This window comes from Haliotis asinina, chromosome 7 (assembly GCF_037392515.1).
Source record: "Haliotis asinina isolate JCU_RB_2024 chromosome 7, JCU_Hal_asi_v2, whole genome shotgun sequence".
Lineage (NCBI taxonomy): Eukaryota > Metazoa > Mollusca > Gastropoda > Lepetellida > Haliotidae > Haliotis > Haliotis asinina.
In genome coordinates this window covers 57,591,353-57,604,402 of record NC_090286.1, presented here as the reverse complement: position 1 = coordinate 57,604,402, position 13,050 = coordinate 57,591,353, and the positions used below count along the sequence as shown (strand labels likewise).

General features: G+C 41.8%; 1 protein-coding gene across 2 annotated transcripts in view; it reads right to left on the bottom strand.

Moving 5' to 3' along the window:
- Nucleotides 1-2,907: 2,907 nt before the first annotated feature.
- The window catches only part of LOC137290950 (orexin receptor type 2-like), a 48,602-nt gene continuing 38,459 nt past the window's right edge, over nt 2,908-13,050 (bottom strand). The window contains exons 3-7 of one of the 2 annotated variants that reach the window (XM_067822172.1): nt 9,417-9,540; nt 6,777-6,901; nt 6,358-6,441; nt 5,815-5,845; nt 2,908-5,343 (exon numbers count right to left, since the gene is read on the bottom strand). In XM_067822172.1, coding sequence (XP_067678273.1) covers nt 5,268-5,343; nt 5,815-5,845; nt 6,358-6,441; nt 6,777-6,901; nt 9,417-9,540 — 440 coding nt within the window. In that variant the 3' untranslated portion in view covers nt 2,908-5,267. Of the gene's footprint in view, nt 5,344-5,749; nt 5,846-6,357; nt 6,442-6,776; nt 6,902-9,416; nt 9,541-13,050 lie in introns of both variants that reach the window. The other variant, XM_067822173.1, reaches the window with a different exon arrangement.

Here is a 13,050-nt window from a genome sequence, read left to right as displayed (position 1 = left end):
CACTGATAACGTCACAACTGAATACCAAACTGACTATATGTAAAGTGTGTATAACGTGTCAAAGTTGTTAACGTCAATGATTGCATGTCTGTCACTGACTTAGTGTTGAGCAGTGTCGTGCTGGGGTGAATATCTTGTTAGTGTTTATAATCACATTTTGTACTATCGCACATGGTACACAAATATGAAACACGAAACAGACTTTTCATGTGTCTGTTTCCTCATCTGTTTGAGATTATATGTCCGATAATATTATACCTATCTGCATGATTAGCCAGGGGACAGGTGTTGTCATAATTACTGATTAGACTTGGACAATAAGTATCAGATAATGTTCACATGTTTGTGAAGGTATATGTATGACTCGTAAATATGAGGGACACACAGTTGAGAGGATGGGGTAAGTGAGATGCGTTGTTGTTATGTCTGTTCGGACGTGGGGGTGGGATGGGGTGGTGGTGGGGTGTCATAGAGGTGAGAAGGTGAGGTGAGGTGGGGAGAGGTGTTGAATTGTGTTGTTAATCGATCGAGTGTATCATAGAAGTGGCATAGAATGGCATTGTATTGAGGGCTGGTCAGATGGGTCATAGAAGTGTCGAGGTGAAGTGAGGTGTTGTGTTGTTTTGTTTTGCTGACTGGTCGGGGGGTCATAGAAGTGGCGTAGAATGGCGTTGTATTGATAGTTAGTCGGGTGTGTCGTGACGTTAGGTGGCGAGGTGTTGTATAGTTGTGTTGAGGGGTGGCCTATTGAGTCATAGCAGTGGCGCAGAGAGGAGGTGTTGAGTCGTAATATATTAAGGGCTGGTCGAGTGGGTCATAGAAGTGGCGTAGATAGCAGGTTTGTTGTGTTGTGTTGTGTTCAGGGATGGTTGGGTGCGTCACAGATGTGTCGAGGTGAGGTGGCGTGTTGTGTAGTGTAGTGTTGTGTTTAGGGCTGGTCAGGTGGGTCATAGAAGTGGCCAGGTGGTGTGGTGTGTTGCGTTGTGTTGAGGCATGGTGGTGGTAGTCATGGAAGTGGCAGTAGGAGGTGAAGTGCTGTGCTGTGCTGTGCTGTGCTGTGCTGTGTTGCTGACTGATCGGTGGTTCACATAAGTGGCGGAGAATGAAGTTGTGTTGAGGGCTGGTCGGGTAGATCATATGAGTTGCACAGAGAGGAGGGGCGTTCTGTTGTGTTAAGTGCTGGTTGGCGGGTGATAGGAGTGGTGAGGTGTTGTGTTGTGTTCAGTGGTGGTCGGTGGCTCATAGAAGTAGCACAGATAGGATGCGTGTTGTGGTAGATGTGGAAGTGTCGAGGGACTTGGGTGAGGATGAAGTGTATCTATCAGCTGTGGGTTTGTGGTGGAGATGGCGCGAGTGGTGCCAATGGTGGTGGGGAGAGAGGATGTGGTGGGATGTTGGTACAATGTTCTCGCTGATGGATTAGCACTCTTACGTAGATCATGTGTGATTGGCACATAATAACATGCATCGTTTTTTGTGTCAGAGATTTTAGCACGCTTCATGCAGACAATTTATTAGACCTGAACTTTCTCATATCTCCGGTGTACAAGATAAATCTTCCCGTGACTTATATGTCACCAGTAGCACAGACACCACTACAGACTATAACGTCCTCAGTATGCAGCCTATGTGATACATGACACCTGATAAGGAGCAATCCAGGCTCCTTAACGGCAGGGTAATCTATCCTTATTATGATTAATTTCTTAATTTCGACTCCTGATATTTTCATGCGGAGACATACCTCTCAATCATTTCCTCTGCTGATGCCATCTTAATCTTTCCTGCGTATTAATCCCAATCTTGTAAATATAACCCCTCCGCTTGCCTTCATACGTGATCAGAGTCGTCATATTGGTAAGCAGAGGCAATAAACAATCATGTTTCGGATAGGTGTGGTCTTTAAGTGATTGATTTGTCACTTAAGACCATCGCTGTAATGATAGGGAACTATCAGCGCAAATTGAATTCATTCGATATTCTCGCTGCACAAACGGTGTACTTAGAAGTGTGCTATCTACCACGGTAAACATAAACATGTCAAAGTTTTTAATGCTGTTTTAGCTCTCAATAATTAACAGGTTCTCATGGCACATTATTATTGTTAACAACATATACAGCGATACTTATACTGTATCAATACCAGTCGTCAGTTCTCATAATGAACTGGTCACCTCTGATAGTGAAACTGTGACCGATGACAATGCAGTGGTCATCTCAGTTAGTGAAATGGTCATCTCAGATAGTGAAATGGTCACCTCAGGTAGTGAAATGGTCCCCTAAGATAGTGAAATGATCACCGTTATTAACGAAATGATCACCGTTGATAGTGAAAGGGTCACCTCAGTGACTTTTCACCACTGACAGTGAAACGGTTACCTCAGATAGTGAAATGGCCATCGTTGATATATAGTGATATGATCACCTCTTACAGAGTCAACTGTGATGGCAAAAAGAACCCAGTGGGTGATAAAGTACTCACTGATTAGTCCACCATGGTCGACATGCGCACCGCACAGTGATATGCTCAGGCTTTGTTTCGTAATGTGATGACATCGTGGCAATTGACAATTCATGGTTACTCTCTCTAGACCCATACTAGATAGAAGTGTGTCGTTTACCGAATCGGTTATAATCTCTACATAGGTATTACTTCTGTAAGCACACAGAAACCCGTTACATCTATGTCCAAGTTAAAGGGACCTCCATAAATACTTCATACTAAATACTTATGTCCGGTATATTGGAGACGACCGCAACTAGGGCACATCGACGTTCGATACTTAGGTGATTGATTATTGATTCATCACGCACAATGTAGCTGTAACTAACAATGTACCTTGTGCTGTACGTGGTGGTTAAACATGTTAGGAGTTAACAGAAACGTTGGGAATATTTTGACTGGCTTTATTACTTATTACCTGACATCACACACGCCCATACAAACACTACTAAAACAAGTGATCAGACTATATAACATATGTAAATATAGATTCCCGTTAAATGGAGCACCACATGCCCACTCATACACAACACATAGCACACACATACCCTTACGGCAAAATGAAGGCATCTTAGTATTTCCTATCATCTTAACATTCGTTGTCTCTACCAATCGGAGTAAAGGTCAACGAGGCCAGGTTATGCCGTTGACTACCTCCAGATAGGGTTGAAAAGATGTACATTAGAATACAACTCCTCTTATCGAAATCTGCAGTTAGCGAATGATAAATGAGAACTGTGGTGTTAAGCAATCGGTCTAACCAACAAATAGAGTAAAATGGCTATGAATAGGAGTGGTTTCATTCTTTAGAGGGTTTCTCTACTAAATCGTCAACAAACATACCCCAAAACGAAACTTCGTTGCCAGCACACCCTGCTGATGACCCCTATCAGCAGGATCCGCAGCAACCATAGTCCACCTTGTAATGATACGATCATATACTTTATAGAATTTAATCCAAACCCGAATAACCACAAATCCTGGCTTGACCAACACACACGTAGTTCTACATGCTCTACGTTGGACAGCCAATGTACACAGATATTCTGAAAGGTCTACCTGGAGATTGAGGAATATAATACTTGTACTATCATGTCTTCCTCTACATATTTTGGTTTTCTCATCTAGTGACAGATTCATTCTGATCTAAATGCTTGAACTTCAATTACTCACACAGTGTCCTACACGGTTCATTTGGATAATCCACCCATCTTGATAGCGATTAATAGCGAAAAAAGTAGCTGAAAAACACATGATCTAAACTGCACATCTGATAAATCTGGCTGATTTTTTTTAACCCGTGAGGGTTTAGGTGCATATAGGGTTGTGATAGTCATTTGAGTCAGTGCAAATCACAATGGGCCCAAGGACTCAGACATAGGCGCACAATGTGTCGCCCCAAGATAGCTTTTCAACATTGTAAACAGAAAACTCAAGGGGATTTTGGTTTGTATTCTACTAGCGTGGAGGACTTTTTCTTGAACTAGGTCGAGAGCATAGAATTTGGATGAGTAAACAGCCCCGTGATTGGTGAAGTCATGCTTTCAGGGAAATCGTTGAACACGATCAGTTGTTTGTAATCTTCCGCACGACGAACATCAATATTCGATGAACATAACCTTATCGAACTATTGCAAACATTCACCTTGTTCCCATTTCATGTTTAAGCAAATGCCCTTTTTGCATATATTTACCAACGGAATGTCTACCAACATGTATATATTTACACTACAAATGTTATCATCCTGAAAAGTCTGGATGTCGACGGGGATAGTAGTGTCGGACATGTTGGAGAAACTGAAGAAAGAAGAGCATTACAGAGTCACACTTCCGCTTTTAACGGTACGACATGCTTTGACCCCACAGCTCATAGATACTCGGACATACATGGACACAGTGAGTGAAGTACTACAGGTTGACGAACGACTAACAAAACATACATGTATATGCCATGATGGATGGAGGTAATATATCTACACCGAACCATCTTTCGTAATGGTGTATTTAGTGACGCTATTCAGTGTTAGTCTCCTTCTTGATTGTATCCTTTTTACACCAACACTGAAGTATTTCAGTATCGTTGATAATCCGTGCATCACCAGTTTGCTGCACTGAAACACCAACATGTTCTCGTGCTTCAAATTAAGTCTGTCCTGGTGGTCATGTTACTGAATGCATAAATAGGAGAGATTTTCACAAAGACATTCAAAGCCATATGAGCAGAAATGTGCGTATGTTTCAGCACTTCACCCTGTGAGCACTGAAACCTCTTCCATGTGTCGAAACTCATTTCCATGTCAATACTCCATCAATATCAGTGAAGTGTCCTCACGTCATTTTGTGGCCACTACAACAACTCCGTAGAACATGACAAGGAAGCATGGCGAACAGTCTTAGTAATCAGCATGTTTTGTAACCAGCATGTGAACATGTCATGTAGCAAGTAGCCACCAAGTGTTTGATCGCTTCAGTCTCAGCAGATCACTGTTGCAGCAGTTTTAGGAGGTTACCATTGAGTATCACGTGCTTCTGTGGCAACGTAACAACTCGTAGATTGGCATCAGAACCCCTTGACCACGGTATTGTCCAGTGTGTTTTGTTTTGTCCACAATTTTGTGAGTATGTTAAGACTCGTGGAGTGGCATCAGAATTCCGTGAGCGCGGGTTTATCCATTGTTTGTCCACGGTACTGACCTGTAGGAAAGTTATGATAGTGACATCTTCTTTGACTTTTATGACTCCCATTCGACGTGTCCGCGCATTTTCAGGCTTCTGAGAAAACAGTGCGACTCCTGCTCACATCATAGGATTCCGAGTCCTTCCCGATGTACCGACGTCCACTGCAAGAAATATACCGACGTTAGGGAAATTTTACGTAGACGTAAACAAAATGGAATCTCGCCTTATCATAAAATCTTTGATGGGATGATCATCTGCAGAAACTCTAACAAAAATTTCAAATGTTTCCCAGATGATTCTAATATAAACTTTAATTCTTGAGCATTGACAGTTTAATGTCATACATTCGCTTTACCCGCATGGAAAACCTATCTACGTCAGTCACCAACAACAAATGGAATCTTCTTCCGAATCTCATCTATTCAGAGGACACATTTGGGGTAGTACAGTCTAAAATGGCAATTAGATAACCAATACCTGATCGACATTGTATGACATGTTTTCAGTATGTACTTATATACATGTATGGATATTGACAACAAAAGAGTTGCGATAAGCTATATCTACTTCACTGCCGACCTCCACAACGTCAACATCTACATGACATAGCCTAGTCAGCATTATATGTGTACCCTTTTGTCGTGGAGAGAGGCTCCAGTTCATCTGCAATAAAAGAGGAGAAAGTAAAAATATTTTACTATACGCATATGAACACTACAAATCAATTTGAATTTGAATTTCAAATGAAAACATTTGAGACTACAATCTTTTCTCTGGAACATTTCGATTCAATTTTTAATGAGAACGAAGAGTTTTGGCGGCGATTAATTTCGCCCATCTCTTTAGGTCTCGCCATGAAACTTGCTATAAAACACACACATGCAGAATGTCTTCAGGTCGTGCCTGGATGACATCTATAAGCATTTCATTGATCTCCCACTCCTTTACTACACACGTAAAACTATCTCTCTAGCCTTTACTTCTGTGGTGACACTTCGATTTACAGTCATTAGGGTTCCTCTCATAACTTAATTGCTCAGTGAGAGAAAATACCACCCGCGCCTAAATCTCCACCACCTCGTCTCCTACAGCGTAATGAAATGTAAATCAGACAATTCAGATGTTGAAAGATTTGCTGTCGTGCGATGTTGCTGACACTGTGATAGTGAACTCACGGTTGTTGTATCTGCGCATGTCTTTGCCATCACATGGGATGTAGATACAGGAACACACAGACCGGAACTCCTTCCGGAACTTGCCTTTCATAAGATAATGTATGCATGTCAGAACATTGCAATAGTTTCTGAGAATACCTGTGCTCATTTAAGAATGCGTCACGACCTTTAGACGTTTTACACACAGCATATACACTCAAATGATAGCCTACAAGGCCCGACCAAAGAACGGATGAGTCCGGAGTTCATTTATTTTGAACGTCATCAGCTTTGACCTGTGACTTACGACAAATTGTTAGTAATTTCCAACTGCATCATTCGATTTCATGATCTCCATAGCCAGCTTGAATTAACAACTCTATTGTGGTTGATTTGACCTAATTGTCTTTATGAATCATGTCATATATGTTAATAACTACCGCTCATGAAGTTGTAGATGATCGGGTTGATGGAGCTGTTGAAGTAGACCAGCCAGTGTGCTGTGAGGGTGCAGATAGACACCGAGTGGGTATTGATCATGCCTATCAGTGAACTGTCCGTCAACCTGAAGGATCAGAGATCAATGTATCACATCAGTCATTGAACCACAATAATGTATCACATGTACTAATACACAACACATAGGTAAAGGTACTTTAAGATAAATCACACAGAATGAACACCGTAGTAAAATGTCTGGAAATTGGTTAGTCTTTCAGATGTACTTAGAGATTGACATGGATTGGCTTGTAACAGTCATCGACATACTACCAAAACGTCTTCATTTGCATTTGCAATTGTTATTGGTACAACATCTCTGGTGTTCCCCCGCCGTGATATTGTTGGAATATTGCTGAAAGCCGCATGTAGCCGGAATCCCTCACTCCCACATTCACTCATTGTGTCATTTCAAACACAAAACAACAACAACAACAAAAACACCAGAACATGGGCAGATTATCTATTAGACTCAGCATGCATCCCCATCAAAATATCACAAAATGATATTACAACAGAAGAATTCATACTTCATATGATGCCAAGAAATATGCTCCTGCTTAACTGCCCAACGAAAGGGGCCACCAGTGAGAAGTCTATTCATGAGAACGTTGGAAAAAGCAAGAGGGATACATGACGTTATTGATTGGATAATTAGTCTTCCTGTCAGGCTGATGTAGAAATGGTCCTTATTATTTTTATAGTTGCGAGGGGATGTTTAAACTTTCGACCTATAATGCAACACTTAGTTCAGTGAGACCTATTTCAAGAGGATAGCTTCTGAGGTATGTTTGAAGGGTTTGGAGTTGCAGTAAACAAGTGTGGATTCAGATTCCACGTGAACTCACTTTCTTATAAGTGTCAGATATATACAGATCATACCTATCACCATCTACGTGTATACAGGAAGGACACACTCCCTAACCTGATCACTTTGGCACTTATACAGACCTACCTTGTAACTCAGACCCTTTCTCATCAGGTGCCACGTGTATATGGTGAGGAAACAGAACTACCTCATCAGGTTCCATGTGTATATGGGGTGGAAACACAAACACTTTCTAATCAGGTTCCACGTGTGTATGGACAGGAACCACAGACATACTGCATCAGGTTACACGTGTATATGGGGAGGAAACACAGAGCTATCTCATCAGGTTCCATGTGTATATGGGGAGGAAACACACATCAAACCTCATCAGGTTCGACGTGTATATGGGGAGGTAACACACACCTACCTCATCCTACCTCATCAGGTTCCACATGTATATGGGGAGGAAGCACAGACCTACCTCATCAGGTTGCACATGCACACGGGGGAGGAAACAGACCTACCTCATCAGGTTCCACGTTTATATGGGGAGTAAACACAGAGCTACCTTATCAGGTGCCACGTGTATATGGACAGGAACCTAAGTCATGCTGCATCACATTACAAGTGTATATGGGGAGGAAATACACATCCACCTCATCAGGTTCCACGTGTATATGTTGGAGGAAACACAGACCTACCTCATCAGGTTCCACGTGTATATTGGGAGGTAACACACATCTACCTCATCAGGTTCCATATGTATATAGGGAGAAAACACACATCAAACCTCATCAGGTTCCACGTGTATATGGTGGAGGAAACACAGACCTACCTCATCAGGTTCCACGTGTATATTGGGAGGTAACACACATCTACCTCATCAGGTTCCACGTGTATATGGTGGAGGAAACACAGACCTACCTCATCAGGTTCCACGTGTATATTGGGAGGTAACACACATCTACCTCATCAGGTTCCACGTGTATATGTTGGAGGAAACACAGACCTACCTCATCAGGTTCCACGTGTATATTGGGAGGTAACACACATCTACCTCATCAGGTTCCATATGTATATAGGGAGAAAACACACATCAAACCTCATCAGGTTCCACGTGTATATGGTGGAGGAAACACAGACCTACCTCATCAGGTTCCACGTGTATATTGGGAGGTAACACACATCTACCTCATCAGGTTCCACGTGTACATGGTGGAGGAAACACAGACCTACCTCATCAGGTTCCACGTGTATATTGGGAGGTAACACACATCTACCTCATCAGGTTCCACGTGTATATGTTGGAGGAAACACAGACCTACCTCATCAGGTTCCACGTGTATATTGGGAGGTAACACACATCTACCTCATCAGGTTCCATATGTATATAGGGAGAAAACACACATCAAACCTCATCAGGTTCCACGTGTATATGGTGGAGGAAACACAGACATACCTCATCAGGTTCCACGTGTATATTGGGAGGTAACACACATCTACCTCATCAGGTTCCACGTGTATATGTTGGAGGAAACACAGACCTACCTCATCAGGTTCCACGTGTATATTGGGAGGTAACACACATCTACCTCATCAGGTTTCATATGTATATAGGGAGAAAACACACATCAAACCTCATCAGGTTCCACGTGTATATGGTGGAGGAAACACAGACCTACCTCATCAGGTTCCACGTGTATATTGGGAGGTAACACACATCTACCTCATCAGGTTCCACGTGTATATGTTGGAGGAAACACAGACGTACCTCATTAGGTTCCACGTGTATATTGGGAGGTAACACATAGTGAACACCAGCACCACCACTATCAACATCCGGGCAGCTCGTCTACGAGCTTGTAGTTGAGCCGTCACTGCCGATTGTTCTCCCTCTGTAAGAAGGGAGGGTATGTTAGTGTCTTTGTCGGGAAATATCACTGGAGACGTAATGGACTGTTTAACTGGTTACTACTACCAGATGTTGATGTTCCACAAAGATGCAAACTATTTAAAGATCATAACTATATTAAAGATCCTAAATCAGGAATACCAGTGAGTGGTGAACAGAGTCTAATACTATGACAAATTTAGTGGTAAAAATAGGTTGAAATCTCAGCCTGACTGCTTCATTACCAACAGCCAATCATGGAAGAGATTGGTTAGCATGAGGTTTTCTACCCATGTTGTTATTGCAGATACATGTACGTGCAATATGATAAGTAATACATACATACATACATACATACATACACACACACACACACACACACACACACACACACACACACACATACATACATACATACATACATACATACATACATTTAGTGAAGTGAGTTTTCTTAGAATTAAACATGCTTCGATGATATGTTCCATCATCAATTGCTTCAAACACTAAAACAGAAGTCGTTCAAAATATTTTGTGCTTGATTATGAGACAATTTGATCGATTGCTTGGTCATTTGGTCAGTGAGATCAATCAGACCGAAGCCGAAAATGTTCGTCGACATAACCTGTTAGTTTCCCCTGTGTCCTACACTACCAATAAAGATGTTGCTGATGTGACGGTGTGGAGAGCATGCTCGGCAAGGAGTAGTCTTGCTGAATGTTGTGAAGTTCCTATTTTTCACTTTCGTCTCATAATGAAATTGAGTTTATTGGGATCAACAAGTTTTAACAGCTATTTGAACCATGGGTTGCTAAAGACCTATTCTATCCCGGATCTTCACGGACACTGGGGTATCGTGCAGGATGCTGACTTGAATCAGACTTGAGGAAGTATACGGCACAATGCTCATAATTTCTAGCATGTGCTTTGGGGTACGTGTTACGGATACCCAATATCCCCGTGACATGTTCTCGATTGGTTCATTGTGTATTCAAAGAATTACCAACCTACCCACTGTGTCAGTTTAAATGCAACATCACAGTTTCATGTCAGTGAGTGCGCTTAACATTACCGATTCCTCATTCAGTGGAGTCCCTAAGGCTGATTAAAATGTACATAAATGTCACGCAGCTTTGCAGGTAGGGTGGATTCGATACGTGTCCTAATTTGCACCCATGATCCCCCGTAAATAGTTCGTGTATAAACAGGTTTAACAGGTTTGGGTTCTGGCCATCTTGGACAACCTTATCAATGTACGAATAACCATATAGTTCAATGTTAAAGAGTTGGGGTGGATCTTTGGCTTTGTAACCACCATGTTGGTTGGTAACGTCATCCTTCATCAGTTCATTGATCCTGGCAAGTCGATCTCACAGTTGACTGGCACTGACGTGTCAGGTATGTTCACAAGAACATATAATGGTACACAATGTTCCTAAGGGAGCCCCAGTGGGGATAACAACGTACCGGAGTATCCGGGGTACCCCATTCTCGAGGAGGAAGGACTTGGACGAGATTTGCTTTTTCACTTGTACAAGTTTTAGTTTGACGTTCGCCATGCTCCAGGGCCGTTCGATGGGTCATCTATCAACTCGATATCCCCTACTTCATAGCCCGTTCAGTGGTGCTGATCTCATTTCAAAGTGAAGTGGTGATCCACCACAATGCGTTGGGTATCATCTGGGGGTTCGAGCTGCTCATCTGACCGACCATCTGCAACTCATCAACTTTGACATAGTTGATGACCTCAGCGGGCTGGGATGGACTCACCATTCTTTCTTCTTAAGGTATTTTTGCTTTGATCTGAGTACGTCATGTGTTTGAGAAATTGTCATGTCAATAAGCAGAGACAAATCTTGATTGTGTTTTATAAAAATTCTCCACAGTGAGATGGGTTCGTGTTCCTCCTATTAACCTTTCCTACGGCAATGGAAGACATTAGAGGATCGTGTGTAAGTCCGGTGGGGGCTAAGGTTTCAAGATCTCAAACATTTCATCTGACATTTTTAATCCACATAAATACCGCAATATGTCAAACTTCGTCAAACTATGCCCATAAACCTTCTTTCCCCGTCTTCACAAACCTCTACGACACAACCTTTCGTGACTGCTCACTTGGTATAATATGAAAAACGTTAACTTTCAGAACATCATCAGTAGTCGCTTGTGACAGGTCGACAGTGCTTTAGGTTTTCCATAACATATTAACAGAAATATTTCATGGCATGTATGTATGTATGTATGTATGTATGTATGTATGTATGTATGTATGTATGTATGTATGTATGTATGTATGTATGTATGTATGTATGTATGTATGTATGTATGTATGTATGCGCACGTGCGTGCGTGCATTCATGCATGCACCGATGGACCCATGCATGGATGGATGGATGTTAAGTGTGAATATAATGTATGTGGCCTCTGCTAACATTAACTGAATTTCAGATTTATGGAATTCACTTGACATCATCACCAACACAGTAACTGAAAACTGTCCAATCAGCTGCCAAGGTAACGGGTTCTGTGTCCTGTGATGAAGATGGTGTCATCATTGTGCACTTACCCAACAAGGATATACAACATACAGAGAACATTCTGCTGGTCCGTTGAGGACATTACAGCTGTTGAAGACATAGAGTTGAGCTATGGTTTACTTACTCGTCCATCGGGACAAAGCGCCAGTGTACAAATCAGTCATTGCCATACCTACAATACACTAGTATGATTTCATCACTCACCAAATCTGGCTCCGTCACACTTATGTATCTTCCAAACATGAAGCAAGCCCTGGTGAGAAACCTTGAAGAGAACGATGAAGCCATGGAGGCTGTGAAGGACTGTCATGGTAAAGAGAAAATCCATCCATTGTCGTGGAAAATATGTCAGTTGAACGGAATTTTCGTTGAATGAACGGTTGCAAATATACGCGTAGGCCACGGAAATGTCGATGTCATTCGTCAAGGTAATATAAAGAGCATTCACAGACATAAACTGATTCAGGTATCTCTAAGTCATATAACAGGCATTCGGAAACATATACTGTCCCGATATGTCAAGGTGGTATAAACGTTCACGGAATTATACTGTCTCAGATACGACAGGATAATACAAATATTCACAAAATTACACTGTTTCAGATACGTCTTGGTAATATAAACGGCTCTCGCTGAAACGCACGATACTATAACTATGATATGTAATAGTATATATGTTATATTTAAAACAAAAATATTGACAGACAAATACTCAGATACGTCCAGTTAATATAAAGAACTTTCAATGAAAGATGATATTAAGGAGCAGTCATAGAAGTACACTCCATACTACGTTATATAAAGAGCATTCACGGAAATATCTGCAAAATGCACTAAATATGATACCAATGGTCACACGGGAGCACACATTGTGTTAAGCGCACAACACAGGAATGACATTATCTATACAATCACTGAGGCATAATCCTTCCGGTGGTCCTGTAAGTGGAAGCCGGTCAGCGCGTGTATGGTCGGGG